At 39.4% G+C, this 19,731-nt stretch overlaps 1 protein-coding gene across 1 annotated transcript in view; it reads right to left on the bottom strand.

Moving 5' to 3' along the window:
• The window catches only part of LOC109675442 (phospholipid-transporting ATPase ABCA3-like), a 147,176-nt gene that overhangs the window by 102,421 nt on the left and 25,024 nt on the right, over window positions 1-19,731 (bottom strand). Inside the window, exon 5 of the mRNA XM_074059960.1 lies at window positions 6,574-6,728. Coding sequence (XP_073916061.1) covers window positions 6,574-6,728 — 155 coding nt within the window. The remainder of the gene's footprint in view (window positions 1-6,573; window positions 6,729-19,731) is intronic.

Here is a 19,731-nt window from a genome sequence, read left to right on the forward strand (position 1 = left end):
AAAGACAAAAGCATTTTGTTTGCAAAAAATGGTGTTAGAACAATTTATCTATATGCAAAAAGTGAATCCAGACCTAAACTGCACCTTATACAAATACTAACTAAAAATGGATCATAAGCTAAGGGTACATGTAAAACTATAATATAGTAATGATCAGTAGCTATAATTAATTAATACTAAAATATAATATATATTGATATTTGTGGCATATATATTAACTATAAATTACTAATATTTATTTGAAAATACAGAATAAAATCTCTATGTTCTTAAGACATAGAGTTCTAAGGGAAGACATCAAAAGCAGAATCCATAAAGAAAGATATGATAGACAAAAGACCTGAATAAACATTACATTGCTATATAGATGGCAAAGGACACAATTAAGAGATGTTTGACATCATCGGTGATTCATTAAATGTAAATTAAAACCATAATTAGATGCCACTAAACACGTATATTTAAAAAAAAAGTATTGAAAAATACTAAATGCTGGCAAGAATGTGAAGTAACTTGAATTATCATATACTGCTACTCTAGAAAACAGTTTAGCAGTTTCTTACAAAGTTTAACAAGTACCATATGATCCAATAATCCTACTGTGAGAGAAATAAACATGGCTGTGTACTCAGCAATCCAAAGAAACAAAGTACACATACACACAATGGCACAGACAAATTTCAAAGAAAGAAGCCAATCTCAAATAGTTATGTACTCTATGGTTCCATTTTATTACATTTTCAAAAAGACAAATATATAGTGATAATAGATCTGTGGGTACAAAGGGGAAGAGGGATGACAACAAAGAAATGGCATGAGGAAGTATTCTGGAGTAATGAAACTATTCTGTATCTGATTATGGTATTGGTCAAATGACTTAAAATTCATAGTTTTGACACTTGCATTACCATTTTTATCACTGCACAATTCACAACAGTCAAGGAATTGACACAATCTAAGTGTCACCAAGTGATGAAGGGATAAAGAAAAATGTGAACTACACACACAATGGAATCCTGTCATTTGCAACAACGTGGATGGAACTGGAGATTATTCTGTTAAGTGAATTAAGCCAGGCACAGAAAGACAAGTACTAAATGATCTCACCCATAATGGTGTCTAAAAAAGTCAATCTCAGTACCTGCCAACCAGACACCCAGTCTTGCAAGACCAGTCTTGCTCTCACTGCACTTCATATTTCTGAGTCCATTCTTTGAGTTTGGGCAGGAGATCCAAAATGGTCACTGGGACACAGATGCAGACAGCAAGGCCAGGGACCTTGCTGAGATGCAGGAGGCATGCTTGGAAGAGGTGAAGCACCAGGGAGAGTTGAAACTTTGGCACCCTGAACCTCTAGCCTGTGGAAGGCTTCTCCACATCATGACCATACACTGAGAGAACAGGCAGGCCGCCACCCCCATGCCACCACTGCTGGCCACCAGCTGCCAGCCACCCACCACTGGCTCCAAATGTGCTTGGGAGACCTTTGGCAGACCAAACAAGTGAGAACCAAGCATCAAGCCATATCCCTCAGTCACCCCTGGGATAAGCCAGCACAACCCCCATGGACAGAATGAATAAACAATGGAACTGAAAACTAGCGCACAGTGGAGGAGGCAGGGGTTGCTAAAAGTGCACCAGAGAAGGGGGAAGGGGCAAGGAGCCAAACTCCCACAAACCATTAGTAAACAAATGGCAGGAGGGCTGTCAGCAGGTGGGTGATAGGCCTCTTCCTGAAGTAGGGAAGGAACAAAGGTGGCAGACTACAGGGCTCATACCCTGGGCATCCACTGTCAGACAGCTCTGCAGCCTTGAGGAACAAACAGCGAGCCATCACAGCACGCTGACAGTGGCAGTTAGCTAACGATCACTGACCTTGCCCTAGCCCCAGGGAAAGGGGGTGAGGCAAAGACACAAGCCCCTAGTAAACAAGCACAGAGATAAGCCAACTCCAAAGGAGGACAACTAGTGGACTGCAGAGCTGCCACACCTCACTGCGGGAGAAGCTGACCAAGCAGCAGCTGCTGAAAGACAGAAGGAAAAAAAAAAAACCCAAAAAACTACCGATAGGCCAACCACCTGGGAAGACTAAGAGCATCTACTTAAATACAAACACCAGGACTGGATACTGAAGGAGTAACACCAGAACTTAAACGCAGACTGAAATTCAATTGATCCTGAACCAGGAGTTTTTGTTTGTTTCTTGTTCATTTGCTCATCTCCCCCCATTAGTTTCTTTCAGTTTTTTGTTTGTTTGGTTGATTGGTTGTTTTTTTTGGGTTGTTTTTGTTTGTTTGTTTGTTTATTTTGCTGTTTTTTGTTTGTTTTATCACCGTGAATTAATAGTAAATTACACACAAACCAGGGACAGAAGCAGCACACACACAAACAGCTAAAAATCTAATACAGCCACTAAAAAAATTTAACCAAGGAAAAGAAAACAGGTGATTGAAACCACAAACTAGTCTATCAAGAACAGTTACACAATAGCAGCAGGAACGATGGGAAGAAGAAAAAGGGATGGAAACCACTCCCCCCGGCCAAAATAATTTAGTTCAGGATTCAGAGGGAAATGAAGAAAATGGATACCCGGTTCCGGACTCCAACAAAACAAAGATAAATGACATGAAGGAACCCAACGATGTCCAAAAGAATACTCTTAAAGAAGATATCCTGAAAGTAATCACTGAGAATTTCATGGAGACGATACTAGACATGGTTAAGCAAAATGTCCAAGAGGCACTCAAGAAATTTCAAGACACCAAAAATAAAGAATATGAGAAGACACAGGAACAAATAAATGACATCATAGGAGCCCTAAATAAACACCAAAGTGAAACAGAGATCATTATAAATAGGGAGATAAATGAATGAAAGACAAAAATAGACAATATTAAAAGAGGAAGTGATCCATGACATGAAAACCTGAGAAAAAATAATGAAACAAAAACAGAAAACACAACGGAAGGCCACTGCAGCAGACTAGAACAAGTGGAAGTCAGACTCTCAGAACTGGGAGAAAAAATGGAAATTAAAGGAAAAACTGAAGAGCTATTAGTCAAACAACTCAAGTCCTATGAAAGGAATATGCAAGAACTCACTGACTCCATCAAAAGACCAAACCTGAGATTCATGGGCATTGAAGAAGAAGAGGTGCAAGGAAAAGGAATTCATAATATATTCAACAAAATAATAACAGAAAATTTCCCAAATCTAGAGAAAACTACACCCATTCAGGTACAGGAAGTCTCGAGAATACCAAACAGACTTGACTAAAATAGAACTACCCCATGACATATTATCATTAAAATAACAAGCACAGAGATTAGAGAAAGAATATTAAAGGCTCTAAGAGAGAAAAAACAAATATTGTACAAAGGTAAACCATCAAAATTACAGCAGATTTCTCAATGGAACCATAAAAGCAAGAAGAGCATGGACTGAGGTATACCAGGCACTGAATGAAAATAACTTCAACCCTAGGATACTCTACCCAGCAAACTATCATTCAAAATAGATGGAGCAATAAAAGTCTTCCATGATAAGCAGAAACTAAAACAATATATGACCACCAAGCCACCACTACAAAAGATTCTTCAAGGAATTCTGCACACAGAAAATGAAAGCAAATAAAACCATGAGAGGACAGGCAGTACCAAACCACAGGAGAAGAAAAGACAAGAGAGTAGAGAGTAGCATTGATTCAGCTGCACAAAATGAAACCCTTAAACAACAAAAACAACTAAATGACAGGAATCACCATATACCTATCAATAGTAACACTGAATGTGAACAGACTTAACTCCCCCATCAAAAGACACCGTTTGGCAAACTGGATTAAAAAGGAAGATCCAACAATCTGTTGCTTACAGGAGACCCATGTCATTGACAGAAACAAGCACTGGCTTAGGGTGAAATGCTGGAAGAATATTTACCAACCTAACAGCCCCTGAAAACAGGCAGGAGTAACAATACTTATCTCAGACAAAACAGACTTCAAACTTATACTGATCAAACAAGATAAAGGACACTCCATACTAATAAAAGGTGAAATAAACCAAAGGGAAAAAATACCCAACATCAGTGCACCCAATTTCATCAAACATACTCTGAAGGACCTGAAAACATATATAGACTCCAACACTGTGGTAGTGGGAGACTTTAATACCCCCATCACAAATACATAGGTTATCCAAACAAAAAATCAATAAAGAAATTCTATAACTAAATCACACCATACATCAAATAGACCTAGCTGATGTCTACAGAAAATTTCATTCAACTTCAACACAATATATATTCTTCCTAGCAGCCCGTGGAACCCCCTCCAAAACTGATCATAACACAGGACACAAAGCAAGCATCAGGAAATATAAGAAAATAGAAATAATACCATGCATTCTATCTGACCACAATGCATTAAAAATAGAACTCAACAACAAAAACAACAGTAAAAAACATGCAAACAATTGGAAGCTGAACAACACATTGCTTAATGATCAATGGGCCATTGATGAAATAAAAGGAAATTAAAAGGTTCCGGGAAGTTAATGAAAATGAAAACAAGATCTACCAGAACCTATGGGACACAGCAAAGGCAGGCCTAAGAGGAAAGTTTATAGCCATGAGTGCATATATTAAAAGGACAGAAAGATCTCAAATCATTTACCTAATGTTACATCTCAAATCCCAAAACAAGCAGTAGGAGAGAAATAATAAAAATAAGGGCCAAAATCAATGAAATAGAAACAAACAATCAAAAAAAAAAAAAGCCATACAAAGGATCAATGAAACCAAAAGCTGGTTCTTTGAAAGAATAAATAAGGTTGACAGACCCCTGGAAAACTTCACTAAAATGAGGAGAGAAAAAACCCAAATCCATAAAATCAAAATGCAAAAAGGGAGATAACAACAAACATCACAGAAATCCAGGAAACCATCAGAGACTACTTTGAGAACCTATATTCTAATAAATTTGAAAATCTTGAAGAAATGGACAGATATCTAGATACTAATGACCATCCAAAATTGAACCAAGAGAACATTAATCACCTGAATAGATTTGTAACACAATATGCCATATGATCCAGCAGTACCACTCTTCGGGATATAACCAAAGGAATGCAACACAGGTTACTCCAAAGGCACTTGCACACCCATGTTTATTGCAGCACTATTCACAATAGCCAAGTTATGGAAACAGCCAAGATGCCCCACTAGTGACAAATGGATTAAGGAAATGTGGTATTTATACACAATGGAATTTTACTCAGCCATGAAGAAGAATGAAATCTTGTCATTTGCAAGTAAATAGATGGAACTGGAAAACATCATTCTGCGTGAGGTTAGCCAGGCTCAGAAGAACAAAAATTGCATGTTCTTCTTCATATGTGGACTTTAGATCTAGGGCAAATACAGCAATGTTGTAGGACTTGGGTCACATGTTAAGGGAGAGCACGTACGGGAGGTATGAGGATAGGTAGGAAACCCAAAAGAGTAAAGTATTTGATGTCCTCACTGCAGAGAAACTAATACAGAAACATTAAAGTGATAAAGGTCAATATGAGAAGGGGATCAGGAACTAGTGAAAAGGTCAGTTAGAGATGAATCAACTTGGGTTCTAACACATTTGTACATGGAAGCAATGCTAGGAATATCTCTGCATAGCTATTATTATCTCAACTAGCAAAACCACTTTGTCTGTCTTATTATTTCTATGTCTTCTCTTCAACAAAATTAGATATAAGGGCAGAACAGGTTCTACCTGGAAGCAAGGGAGGATGGTGGGGGAGGATAGGGGGTGGGTGGGCAAGGGTACGAATGGCCCAAACAATTTTTGCACGTGTGAATACATGAATAAAAAATTTAAAAATCATTTACATAATCACTAAAACACTTAAATAATTCTAGATATAAATCCTAAATATAGTATTTAACACTGTGCCTCAATTTTCTCAACTGGTATTGCAAGGAATATGTGTTAATAAATGAAAAGGTATTAGGACAAGATTCAGCACTAGTTAAGTAATCTTTAATTATATCATATTTTGTGGCATTTTGTTATATTTTCAAACAATTAGTGCTGTAAGTAGTTGTTTTAGAAAAGTAGTATAACCAACATAATGTGGATTAAATGGATGTAATTCTTTTTTGTTTTATTAAAAAAAAAAGTCAATTTCACAGAAGTTGAGAGTACAATAGGGGTTACCAGAAGCTGAGGAGAACAGATTCAGAAGAGGATAGGGAGGGATTGCTCAGTTGGTACTAAGTTATAGTTAGATAGAAATAGGAAGTTCTATTGTGCTATTATGCAATTGTTAACTACAGATATGAAAATGTACTGTATATATTAAAAGGCTAGAAGAAAGTATTATATTTTCACCATAAAGAAATGACAAATGAGGACATAAATGTCTGAGCTGATTGCAACATTTCACAACATATATCTGTATCAAAACATCACATGGAAAAATATGTGCAGTTTTATGTTTTTATGTAATAGTTAAATCTACTTTGTACATCAAAAAAAGTCAAATTTACTTTTTAATTTTATGGAATTTATCTCTGACTCACCACCGAGTAGAAAAAGAGGTGTTCTGATAGAGTCAACTCATCAAATAATATGTCATGCTGAGGGCAGAAGCCTAAGTGTTTTCGAATCTCAATCATGTTATTTGAAATGTCATATCCATTAATATAGGCCTCTCCTCTGGTAGGAGGATAACGACCTGGAATTATGCAGAAGACATGGAATAAGCTAAGATTTGGTGAGATAATATGATTAACACATTGCAAAGTAGAACCTCAAATTCATAATAGTCTTCTGGATTACTAAGAATTGCTATCTCCTGTAATTCTGCAGAGGATTAGTTCAGAAATATAACCAAAGTTCCATCAGAATGATGCAATTAGTTCCTTTTAAATTTTCTTTTTCTTTTGCTTACATATACTAACTTTCTATAATGGGTATGGAGTATATTGGTAAACAAAACATTCAAGTGATTTATTATATTCCAACATATCAGCATTATAAGCAGATAGTTACCACATTTGTGAACCACAGTAGGTACTGTGTAGAAGTTATGAAAAGGAAAGTTTGGGATATTTGACATTTGCACTAAAATAATTTAAATATTAACAATACATAATATTTGTGTTTTGCTGGTGGCAACCATTCTAGATTTTATAGGGCAATATTTGCTAATATGCAAAAAAGCAACTATCAAATCGCTTAAATCTCTTGACTCATTTATTCTATTTATAACACATTCTTAAAACTTTACTCCAAAGTGGTAAACTGTATTCAAAGATACCTGTTCAATAAATAGGAGACAATTTTGTTTTTTTAAGCCTTTAACTTTGCTCTTTACTTTTTTTTTACATTTTTATTAGCATATATTAGTTTCATAGGGGGATTTCATTGTGGCATTTATATATATGCTAACAAAGTACCTGAATTATATTTATTCTCTTCATCATTCTCCCTCACCCCAACCCTCCCACCCTCATAGAGCAATTTCAACAGGTTTCATTGTTCTATTTTCTTGTTTTTGTTTTTATTAGGATATATTCATTGTATGGGGGCAATTCATTGTGGCAATTCTGAAAGGCCTTATATCATACATTGCTTAGATTGCCCCCACCATTCCCTCCGTTCCCCAAGCTCCACTTAAAGCAACTACAAGATGTTTCATCATTCTATTTCATATATGTATGTGAGGCCTATCAACCAAATTCCCTCACCTTCATCTCCTCCATTCACCCTCCCTACTCTCACAAGTACTCCTCCCCAACTGTACCTATTTTACAGTTCTTTCATTTTTAAATTCAAAGTCAATGTTAAAAGGAGTTTCTTGATGTATCTCAGCTGTGGATATACTGCTCAACCCATCTGTTACTTTCCCTTGCCTCTTCCTTCCCACCTCCCATTATTCAGCAGCTTTCAGTACATATTGTTACATGAGACAAATTCTCAACAAAAAGAAACTGACTATGTTAGCTACAGCATAAAAGTCTACTAATATTATATAGTAGTAACAGCACTCTCTCTCTATATGTAATATATAAATATTAGAAATACCATATGCTATTGAAGGGCAGACTGCAGGTGGTCCCAAAAGGTGGTAATTGGCCATGGAGACACTTCTCCTTCCCAGGAAACATCTGTTTGCACCTGATAGACATCTCCACCCTTGGGCAATACTAAAAAGGCTATACAACCCAATTTTCAACCTGACCCAGGGAACCACCGGTTTCCAGGTCCTGCTGCATGCCCCCATCAGCCTTTCTCTACAATAAAATCTTTATGACCTCTGCTGCTCAAGTCTGTCTCTGCTTTCAATCTCAGAATGGACCCAAGGACGCTCAACACCCAAAAATTCCTGCATCTCATCTGTGTATATCTGGCAACCACGAAGGGACACTTCTTCACCTGAGGTCAGTACAGGTTGTGCCAAACTGGAGAGGACTGCCTAGGAAGTCGCCATGATTGTCCGGCATGCCAATGGATTCTGTCCTCTAGGAGAGCCCCCCTCCCCACAACGGATTAGCTAAGGTGGATCTCTCAGGCTGACTTTCTCTCTCTCTCTCTCTTGCTAAGGAGGATTTCTCCCTCAGAACCTGGGGAAAAAGCTCCAAGCCCTGTATAGCTGTTAAGGCAGGCAACCTAAGAAATCAGGGGCTATCCAGGAGCTTATACCAGACTGCCAATACTATGGGGGTGGAGCTAAAACTTCAGTGCACCAAGGCTTTTTTCCTCTCAACTCTTGGCCCCCTCCCTCCTTAAACTCTCTCCCTTTCAGATCTGACCTGCTAAAGAGGAGGTCTGAAAACAGCCAGTGGAAAAGAAAGTTTCTCTTCAAGCTATAAGCATAGTCTGGCCAGGGTGACTCCTTGGTGAGACTCAAAGGCTAAAGATGCAACTTCCTGGTCCACTTGAGGCTTAAAAGATGGTAAGTATTGGAACCCCTCCAGCCATGTCCGCAGCAAACAGACAATCAGATTTCTACACTTTCTTCACAGTTCCCGTGGCCCAAAAGTGGAGGTCACCCCTTGCTTCCAGTGCTCCAGTACTGCCTCTGGTGGGATTGACCTGGATAGCAGTGATGACTAATAATCCCTCATGTATTGAGCCTGGAAACTCTCCTTTCCCCCAGTCCTCAGTTTCTCCTTTCCCAACTAGATCAGGATGAGTGGCCTCCCACTTTGTCCTAAACGGCAATGGCTTCCTTCTTCAGTTGAGTCTAGAAGAGATCCTTACATCCCTCCTCAAAACCTAATCCTTAGAATATGTCCTCAAGTGCTCCTGTGTCTCTTCTACAACCCCTATTTCAGTTGAGTACACCAAAAAGTACTACTCTTTAACTTGGGCTTAACTGTTTTTGTTAGGCATCTGGTTGATCTGGTTAAGCAGGTTCCCATAGTCTGCCTTCAAGGGAGAAAAAGTTAAGGAGATAAGAGACCTCAATGGGCTACCATTTTTGTTCCTTACTGCAGCAAAAAAACAAAACAAACAAACAAACCAAGGCCTTCAGATGCTCCCTCTCTTATAGAAAATATATATGTCTCACAGGATAAACAGGGGGACAAATGTCTACCTCATCAAGAGTCCCTGTCCATGCCTCCACAGGGCCATACAAGCTCTCTTGGTTACTTTAAAGTCCCTCATTGATAGAATTGTTTTTAAACTACAAGCCTTGAGCTGGTAGAGGAGAACCAAGTACTTGGGTCACAAGGCAAATAGGCAAAAAAATTGATCAGGGATACTCCATCAGGATGGCAGCAGCCAGAAGTACCTAAATGTCTTCCCCAAGACCTTAGCTACAGGTGGCCAGTGGTGGGAGAGCATGGGAGAAAGAGATGCCCTCTCCCATGTAAAGGAGCTCCTCACCTGGGGACGCCTAGGTAAAATGAGAAAACCTCTGTTAAAATGATCAATTTTTCCTTGCTTCCCTTTTTAGATGTGGAATAAAGCTTCCAGGATCCTGGAAGGATCCTCCTTTGCCTGCTTACTAAAATATTGCAAAGACCTTGAACCAAAAAATCTTCAATGATAGCAACTCAGGTTTTACTGCACCCAGGCCTGGCCACAATAGTCTGGGAGATGGGGAAAATGGCCATAAGTAGGGAACATTAATTATAATACCATTCTTCAATTAGATATGTTCTGTAGAAAGGAGGGAAAGTGGACTGAAGGCCCATATATTCAACTTTTCTTTTTCCTAAGAAACCACCCAAAATGGCTGAGCAAATGCAGGCTAGATATCCAGACCATGGTGACCCTTTACAAAAAGCCCCAAACTCCACTGAGGAACCAGAACCTAAAAAAATCTAATGCCCAAGGGCCCCCAACAATGTCAAATGGGGCCTCCCCTGTGACAGAAATCAAGTCTTACTTCACTGGAGAAACAGTAAGTACTAGATCAGGCAGCTGCAGCTAGGATGATTATACCTTAGATAAATGTGGCCCTCCAGACTATCTCAGACCAGGCCCTTAGAGGAGGAGGAGAGGGAGGGGGAAGAAAGACAGAGACACTGAATACCTTAAAGGGAATCCTGATTCCCAGTTCCCATAGGAGATCAGGCAATGCCTAGGTATGATCCTAAGTGGGACCCAAAAATGACAAGGATAAATAGACTCATAACCACTTCATCCACTGCATTCTTGAAGGTCTAAAGAGAGCCAAGATAAAGCCCCTTAATTACTCCCAACTCATGGCTGTACAGCAAGGACCCTTAGAAACCCTAGTAGCTTTCCTACAGAGACTTAAAGATACTTTACAAAAGCATACCAACATTGTACTGGAGTCACAGGAGGAGGATATCACCCTAAAATATAAATTTCTAACACAGTCAGCCCCAGATATTTGCAGAAATCTTCAGAAACTGGTAGCTGAAGGGAACAGAGATCTAGACCAATTGGTCCATGTAATCACATCCATATACTATAATAGGGACTTAAAAAAAGAAAAAAAAACTGGAGAAGAAAAAGAGAAAGGATAAATGGCAGGAAGCTCTGATCACAGGGCTCAGAGAGGTTCCCCCAGGGCAGAGTCTAAACCTGAGGACATGTTTTCAATGTGGACAGGCAGGCCATTTTGGAGGGAGTACCTCTGGAGGAAGCCACCTCCAGGACCCTGCCCCATTTGCTGGGGAAATCATTGGAAGGCACTTGTCCTCGGTTCCCAGGGAAACTGAGGCCAGAGCCACCCACCCAATGACAGGTCCTGGGGCCTCCTATCCAGGCTCCTGTGACCACCATAAAATCAGAGGAGCCCTGGGTGATACTTACTTTTAAAAAGTGCAAGATAACCTCCTTTTCGATAATGGAGCCAGCATTTCAGCTATTCCTTTCTCTCCCAGACCCAGGTCCTCCAAGAAAATTACTGTTTGGGCATATCAGGTCAGCCCCTAGAGCATTATTTCACTCAGCCTCTAGTCTGCTCCTGGGGAGATTTCCACTTCTGTCAATCCCTTTTAATCATCCCAGAAACCCCTACTTCTCTGTTAAGGCAAGACCTTCTATCTAAATTGAGGGTACAGCTCCTTTTACCCCCAGGGGAGTACTTCTGCTTGCCCCTGATAAAGGAAGAAGTAGAACCACAGTGTGTATGGATGGTCATACCATGGGATAGGCATGAATAGCAGTCCCAGTCCTAATTCATCTCAAGGACCCTTTTGGTTTCCTCACCAAAAACAACAACCTTTAAGATCAGAAGTTAAGGAGGGACTAATTCTCATAATCCAAGGCTTAAAGAGATAAGTACTGCTAATAGAATGCTCCAGCCCATATAATACTTCTATTCTTAGTGTCAGGAAGGGACCCAATAACAAATGGAGGGTAATCCAAGATCTCTGCCTGATCAATGAAGCAGTAGTGCCTCTCCACCCTGTAGTTCCAAATCCTATATGCTTTTAGCCCAGATACCTCCAGGTACAGCTTACTACTCTGTCCTGGACTTAAAGGATGCCCTATTTTGCATCCCTTTTTAAGTTCCCTAAAAGTCAACCTATCTTTGCCTTTGAGGACGCCACACCAAAGGCTGGATAGGTGACCTGGATTGTCCTCCCCCAGGGATTCAGAAACAGCCCCCATATCTTTGGGTCAGCTCTAACCCAAGACTTGGCAGAGTGGGAATATCCACAAGCTCCTCTGCTACAACATGTAGATGACCTCCTCCTCTGTGGACCGACTGAGCCTGTCATTTTATGAGCCACTGAGTCCTTACTAAACTTCCTAGCAGATAGAGGTCATAAAATCTCTAAAGAAAAAGCCCAATTGTGTCAGTGTAGGGTTACATATTTAGGTCGTGTCCTGAAGAAAGAAATGAGGGCTCTAAGAGAAGTTAAAATCCATTTGATCCTAATGTTTCCTCTACCTAAGACTCTAAAACAATTGAGGGTCTTTGGGGGTGGGGGGGTGACAGGATACTGTAAAATTTGGATCCCCGGATATGAAGACCTAGCCAGGCCCTTATATCAGATCCTGTGGAAGCACAGAAGGATCCCCAGCCTTATAATGAATGGTATGACAAGTCAAAAAATGCATTCTACCAGTTAAAAAAGACCTTATGACAGCTCCAATGCTGGGTCTCTCGGTATAGGACAAGTTTCAATTATATATCTACAAAAAAGGAGTATTGGCCCTGGGAGTGGTGACTCAGCTCTGGGCCATCACTCCCCAGCCAGTAGGCTACTTAAGTAAAGAATTAGATCAGGTAGCCAAGGGATGGCCAGGATGTCTTCAAGCAGTCACTGCAGTTATCCTTCTAGTGCCTGAAGCTCAAAAACTTATCCTATACCAGCCCCAACAGTTTACACCCCACACGACCTAGGGGGAATTTTAAACTGAAAAGGGAGGTCACTCTAATAGTTTTAGGGATAACAGCATTAATTGCAGCCCTAGCTAGAATAAGCTATGGGGTAATTGGCAATCATGTAACTACAAAAAAACCTAACCAAAGTAGTAAAGGGCACCTCAGACCAGGTCGGCCTTGCCATTAAGGACATACAAAAGTCTTTGTCATCCCTTGCCTTTATGGTCATAGACCACTGCCTGGCCCTAGATTTTCTTTTGGCTAAACAAGAAGGGGTATTTGCCATCACCAATACTTCCTGTTACACATATATAAACACTTCAGGCACATTTAGACTACATTCTCCAACAGGCCAAGTGGCTCTGAGAACAGTCCCTCGAAACTCAGATATCCACACAGGTATGGGGCCAAATAAAATCCTGGCTTCCCTCCAGGAGATGGTTCCTACCCTTTCTAGGGCCTATAGTTGCCATTATTCTCTTGCTTGTGTTTGGGCCTTGCATTTTAAATTTACTTGTCAAGTTTGTTTCCTCTTGCCTAGAATCCATCAAACTACAGATGCCCCTCATGGAGATGAAAACGTGGTCTCCTCATAACTCCTCTCGTGGTCAGCCCTGATGCTGCAGGCCTCTTCATGACCCCCCCGTCAGCAGGAAGCAGTCACTGAAAAGACTTTGTCATCTCTATCCCGAACAGCAGTTAGGGTGATCAAGAGGAGGGACTTGAAGGGCAGACTCCAGGAGGTCCCAAAAAGTGGTAATTGGCCAAGGAGACACTTCTCCTTCCCAGGAAATGTCTGTTTGCTCCTGAGAGACATCTCCACCCTTGGGCAATAAAAAGAGGCTATAAAAACCCAATTTCTAACCTGACCCACAGGACCATGGTTTCTGGGTCCCACTGCATGCCCTCATGCAGCCTTTTCTCTTCTCTTCTCTACAAAGAAAACCTTTCTGACCTCTGCTGCTTGAGTCCATCTCTGTTTTCAACCTCAGACCAGACCCAAGAACCCTCAAGCTGAAAATTACTGTATGTCATCTGGGCATCACTATCGGAAACAATAAGTATATGAACTATATGAACATAAATATGAAATTACCTTCTAAAAAATCTGAGCACTGTAATGTTACATGGTAATAACATTAACAAAATATTCATTTTATTAATGAGTTTAAAATATGTATAGAATTTAGAATTTTGTTTTTATTGCAATCTTTCTTGCCCATATTATTATACAAATTCTTGCATTTTAATATGTTTTTAGTAAAATATACAGAACAAAGTCCAAATACCTGAACTTATGCTTGCTAGACAAACATTCTACTACTTGAGCCATAAAAAAAGTTACCCTCCAAGCTGTTTTTGCTTTTAGTTACATTTAAGGTAATCACTTATAAGGGAGAAATTCTGTCATTTTGCTATATGTTCGTTTTCTTTTTTGCTGAACACTCTTATGAGTTTGTTCAATAAGATTCTTGGATGTATGGGTGCAAGTTGTTCACCAAATCTGGGAAGTTTTGGACCATTATCATCCCATATTTTTCAGCCTTTTTGCTTTCTCTTCTCCTTTTGAGACTTATGTGTATCTTGGTATAATCAATGGAATCTAAAAGGACCCTTAAAGTCTGTCACTTAATCTTTTAACTCTCAGTTTTTCAGACTTGATAATTTAGTTGTACCATCTTCAAATTAGCTGATTCTTTTTCTGCCTGCTGAACTTTGGTGTTGAACTCCTCTGATACATTTTTCAGTTCCTCCATTGTACTTCTCAGTTCCAGAATTTGTTTGACTCCTTTTAACAATTGTTATTTCTCTATTGGTATTCTCATTTTAAAAATATGTTTTTCTCACTGCCCCTAGGATTTTGTGCATGGTTTCCCTTGAGACAGTTGACTTAAAGTCAACTTTCTCTGGGCTTCTTTCCTCAGGACCAGTTTCTATTGATTAATTTTATTCCTTTGAATGGTGGCTTTTTATTTTATTATCTGCATGCATGCTAGGCAAGTGTTCTACTCCTAAGCTACAACCCCAGTACTACCTACACATTTGAATAGCATAATGTGGTAATTCTGGAAATCAGATTCTCTTCTAGAGTTTGATGATTTTTGATTGCTGGATAATGTATTCTTCTATTTATTTAGTGACTCTTCTCAACTATTTTAGCAAAGACTGCAGTCAAAGAACTTTATCTTATATTCCTTTAATTCTGACAGAGAAAGTAACTCAGTTGCTTTAGTTTTGACAGAGATTTTTTGAATGCCAGAGGCTAAAAAATGAATGAAAGACACTTCTCTTAGTTTTAAATACTGCCCCTTGTTGGGGGCACTTCTTTAACATTTAAACAGACTGTATGGAGTACAGATAGCAGCCAGAGGTAAAATCATGGGGTCATCTCAGGTCTTTTTTCAACATGTGTTTTGTCCTGGACACATATTTTGGCTTTTCCACTATATATGTGGTTCTTTTGAATGCCTTAATTTTAACTATCTTCAGATTTTTCGTGCTGGTTTTAGGAGGTCTATGCAAATACAGTATTTTGCTGGAGTTGGCCTCAAATTTTGGTTTGCTTTGCTTTACAATGTACAAAGTAATGCCAGCATTTTTTTTCTGCCATGAATTCTGTATTAATCAAAAAGGAGATGAATACCTTGTATTCATAGTCTTTCAGATAGATCACACAGTTTAATGCACACATAGAAAGTAATTTGTGAGTATGATTTGCTGAACCCAGGAACCAGGATCTCCTTCTGGGACTGCCATCTTCAAGACTGCCACTGAACCAGAGAAGGGACGGGTCAAATAAATTAAGTGCCACCAAACTTTCTTACTATTAAATTAAAAAAAAATAATTGTAGTAAATGATGGGTACCAAGCAGTCAGACACAAGGGGTGTCTGACAAGAGCAAGGAAGGAAAAAATCATTTTAATTGAACTTCCCAACTCTACTAATCTCTATTAAGATAAGGTATCACAGGATGCTTTCAAGTTAGCCACTAACCTAAAACTTAATCCACTCTTTACCCAAGAGTAATCTACATTCTAAACACCAGCTAGGCCTGGCACTGGGAGTATGCACAAACAAATTTAACAAAACAAAAACCCAGACCTAAGAGCTAGATAAAGCAAAAGTTAGGAATTTCAAACAGTAATTCCCTATCAATTAGAGCAGAAACTAGAAGTTCATTCAATGTTTCTCTTATTTAACAAGACAATGACCCAAACCCAGGAAATCATCCCAGGGGCTGAAAGGACCCAAAGCTAACTGTTTCTCAAAAAATATTCCAACTTTAAAGCCTGGCTCATAGTTCTTTCCCTTGAGGCAAACCACTTTCAGAAATTGTTTTCTTTTCCTAATAAACTTTACTGCTACTTTTACCATAATCTTTGAATATTGCTTGAATTCTTCTCCTGCTGGACACAAGGACAGAGGTATATTTATCAGTGCTATTTTCCTGGTAACAGTAAAAACACACATAAAATTTATTATGTTAAACATGTCCAACTTCCTCCAGTCTCTGCTAACCATCATTTTACTTCCTGTTTCTATGACTTTGGTTACTTTAGATATCTCTTATGTTCCTCACTGGAATCACACTGTACTTGTCTTTTTGTAATTGGCTTATTTACTTTGCATAATACCATCAAGGTTCATCCATATTGTAGCATATAGCAGGATTTCCTTCTCTTTAAAGTCTGAATATTCCACTGCATGAATATACTACATTTTATTTATCCACTCATTTATTGATGGAAATTCAGACTGCTTCTACATCTACATCTTGGCCATGCTGGCAGGTGCATGAGTGTGCGCAAGTGTATCTATCTTAAGATTCTGATTTCAGTATTTTTGGATATGAAGTCAAGTGTATTTACTGGATCATATTGTTAGGAGCTAGCTTGCTCTCAGGCAGTTAAGGCTAGAGGCCATAAGAGAGTGATCAAAGTCAGCAAGTATGTTATCAAAAAGTAGCTTTGATAAATATCTCAGTTCTTGTATCTGGCAGGAAAAGAATGCAAACAAGACACAAAGATTATAATAAAAATAATGGTGGAGTTAACTGGGAAAGGAATGTACTTTCATCAGGTCAGGGGTAAATCTCTTCAAGGGAGAAACATGGGGTTAGGCTTTAAAGATGGAATGCTAGTTAAAACTTTGGGTTTGTTTGGCCACTGGGATAATCTCCTGGATTTGGGGCCATTGTCTTGTTAAATGGCAAAGAGATTACTTATGTAAACTATCAGTTCCTGCTCTAACTGATAGAGAGTCTCTGGTAGTGTGGGGTTTGAATTCAGGTCCTTGCACGTGCTAGGCTGGAATTCTAACTCTTGAGCCACTCCATCAGACCAACAGAGAGTCTGTTTGAAATTTCTAAACTTTACTCTATCCAGCTTCTAGATTTGGTCATTGTCTTGTTAAGTACACCTATGTAAACTTAGCTGACTTTTAAGATGTAAATTACTCTTAAATAAAGAGTGGGTTAAACTTTGTGAACAGCTAACCTCAAAGAGGGCCTAGAACAGGCAGGCATGTGGTGGGGGGTGTTAAGGAAAAAGGCACTCCAAGACCCTACAAGGAAAAAATCGGGTGCCCACTTCTCAGAGAGCTACATCCAGAGACTTGCAAGGTCTGCCCCAAGTTGGATGACAAAAAAAAGTAGATAAAGACTTCTATACATGCAGCTGGCTCATGTCTTTCTGAGTCCTACCCACAGGTGTCCTATCTTTCTTTACTCCAATAAATTTCTCTTCTGCTCACTGGTTGTCAGGTCTTGTCATTCCTCGCTTGACAAGAACCTGATGGACTCAAAATGGGTATCAATCTGTTAGTTCTATTTTACAGCTTTTTTGCTTTTGTGTTTGAACTCAGGAACTGTTAGGCTCTACCAGTTAAGACACACCCCTAACCCCCCCTTTTTTTTTTTTTAACATATTGTAAAGTACACAATACAGTATTGTTAACTATAGGTACTGAGGCAGGATAGACAGATGAAGAAACAGGGAAATTCCATTATTTCAATAAATATTTAAAGGGACAGACTCAGACATTTAAACAAGAAAGTAAAAACTGAAAAGCCAGAGGAACTAGCCACTTTCATCTCCTCTTAGATGTCAAGATACAGAAGCAGGAGACTTAAAGGGGCTACCTACATCTGCCTTCCTCTTTGAGATGCTAACAAGTTGTAAGGATCCTTAAATGGGTAGAGAAAAAGGCTTGTTTGGCAAAGGGAAGTGCTAAAACTCACCTGTTGTCCCTGTGTTTTGGATAGGGGTAAGAAACATCTCCATATTTTACAATAATAAACAGCACCTGTCTTTGGCACTTAGAACTAATGGGTAGGGTTGTTAGACTTCTGGAGATGTGGATTCTCCCATCCAAGGAAAGTATAAAACCATAGATACTGGACCACAAGTTTTAGTCTTTGCTCCCATTTTCTGCGTGGGGAACAGGAAATGTTTCTCTCTGCCCTCCACCCCACCTTGTCCATACTTTACTTTGTTATACTAAAATTCTTGCTAAAACTTCAACCTTGTGAGACATCTTGTTGAGAGATACCTTGAAATGCTTTTTATGCTTGTATATCTCAAGGATCTGTGATTTTGTGTGGAAACTTGGAAGCTGTTCTAAATTGTACAGCATGTCTTTACAGGGTTCAATATGAGGTTCTTAGGGGATACACTGAAAGGCTTTGAAATAAGGCATGCTTCACTTTTTTCCCTCTCCTATGGAAGAACAGTCTTGGTCCTGTACCTTTCTTCAGTCTTGCAGAGTAGTATCAACTCTAGAAAGATTCCTGCTCCTTTTCTTTTATTTTCAGCTGTCCCAGATATGATATCTTGACTTTACTCTCTTGTAAGAGGTGCTCAAACTGCTTTTGCTGAAAAGCACTGACTCCTTACATAGGCACACAAATTAACTAAAAACAGAAGCTTGGCATCCCTGCCTCCATTTTTTATCTGTCTTTGCTCTAAGCCATTTTCTTTGAAGTCACTTTGTAAGAGGTGCTCAAGTTGCTTTTGCTGAAAAGCACTGACTCCTTACTTGAGCCCACAAATGAACTAAAAATAGGAAAAGCTTGGCATCTTTGTCTCCATTTTGTATCTGTCTTTGCTCTAAGCCATTCTCTTTACAGTTACTTTACAATCATCTTGGATTCCAAAAAGGACAAAACTGATAGTATCTTTATGACAATGAACTGGAGCCACCTGGAGCTGTCACCCTCCCAGTGAGGACAACTATCTCAAGAATCCTCAAACAGGAACCAGATTACTCCCTCCAGGTGATAACTTTCAAAACTGAACCAGACCGTTTGCCTGACTGAGACTGCAGGCTCTGCCAGTCAAAAACCCACTAGACCATCTGCCTGACCAAGACTGCCTGCCCCACCAACTGAGACCAACCAGACCACACCTATGACTGGACTGTTTAACTATGCATACCTTTGTCCCCTGCTCCCAGATCTTTCGTCTATTTAAACCTACAGCTCATGTCTGTACCCTGAAAATGTCTGAGGATGAGCTGAGTGCTTACTCTGCCTCTTCCTATGGCATGTCCTGAGCTGTCTAATAAACCTCCTTTCTCTGCCTTTACCATACCCCTTTAATTTGGTGTCTAGGGGCAGGTAGCATATGGAATTTCAGGCATTTGGGCCTTTGGTCCAAAACTCTGGTTTCATTCTTTCAGCACTCAGATGGGGCAAGATAGAAATCAGCTCCTCAGCAAGTGTACTGAGAGATTTTGGATAAGACTTCATTCATTTGCTCTCGTTTCCTGGGGGAAAGCCCTTTCTGAATCTCTCAGAGTAGCGAAGACTGTTAGAGGGTACCTGTCCCTTATCTTTTGTTCTTAGCTGTCCCAGATATCCCACATCTACCAATCTTTCAGCACTTGTTATGAGGTAAAACAGAAATTAGGCCCTTG

The sequence above is a fragment of the Castor canadensis genome, chromosome 17 (assembly GCF_047511655.1).
Source record: "Castor canadensis chromosome 17, mCasCan1.hap1v2, whole genome shotgun sequence".
In the NCBI taxonomy this organism is placed as follows: Eukaryota; Metazoa; Chordata; class Mammalia; order Rodentia; family Castoridae; genus Castor; species Castor canadensis.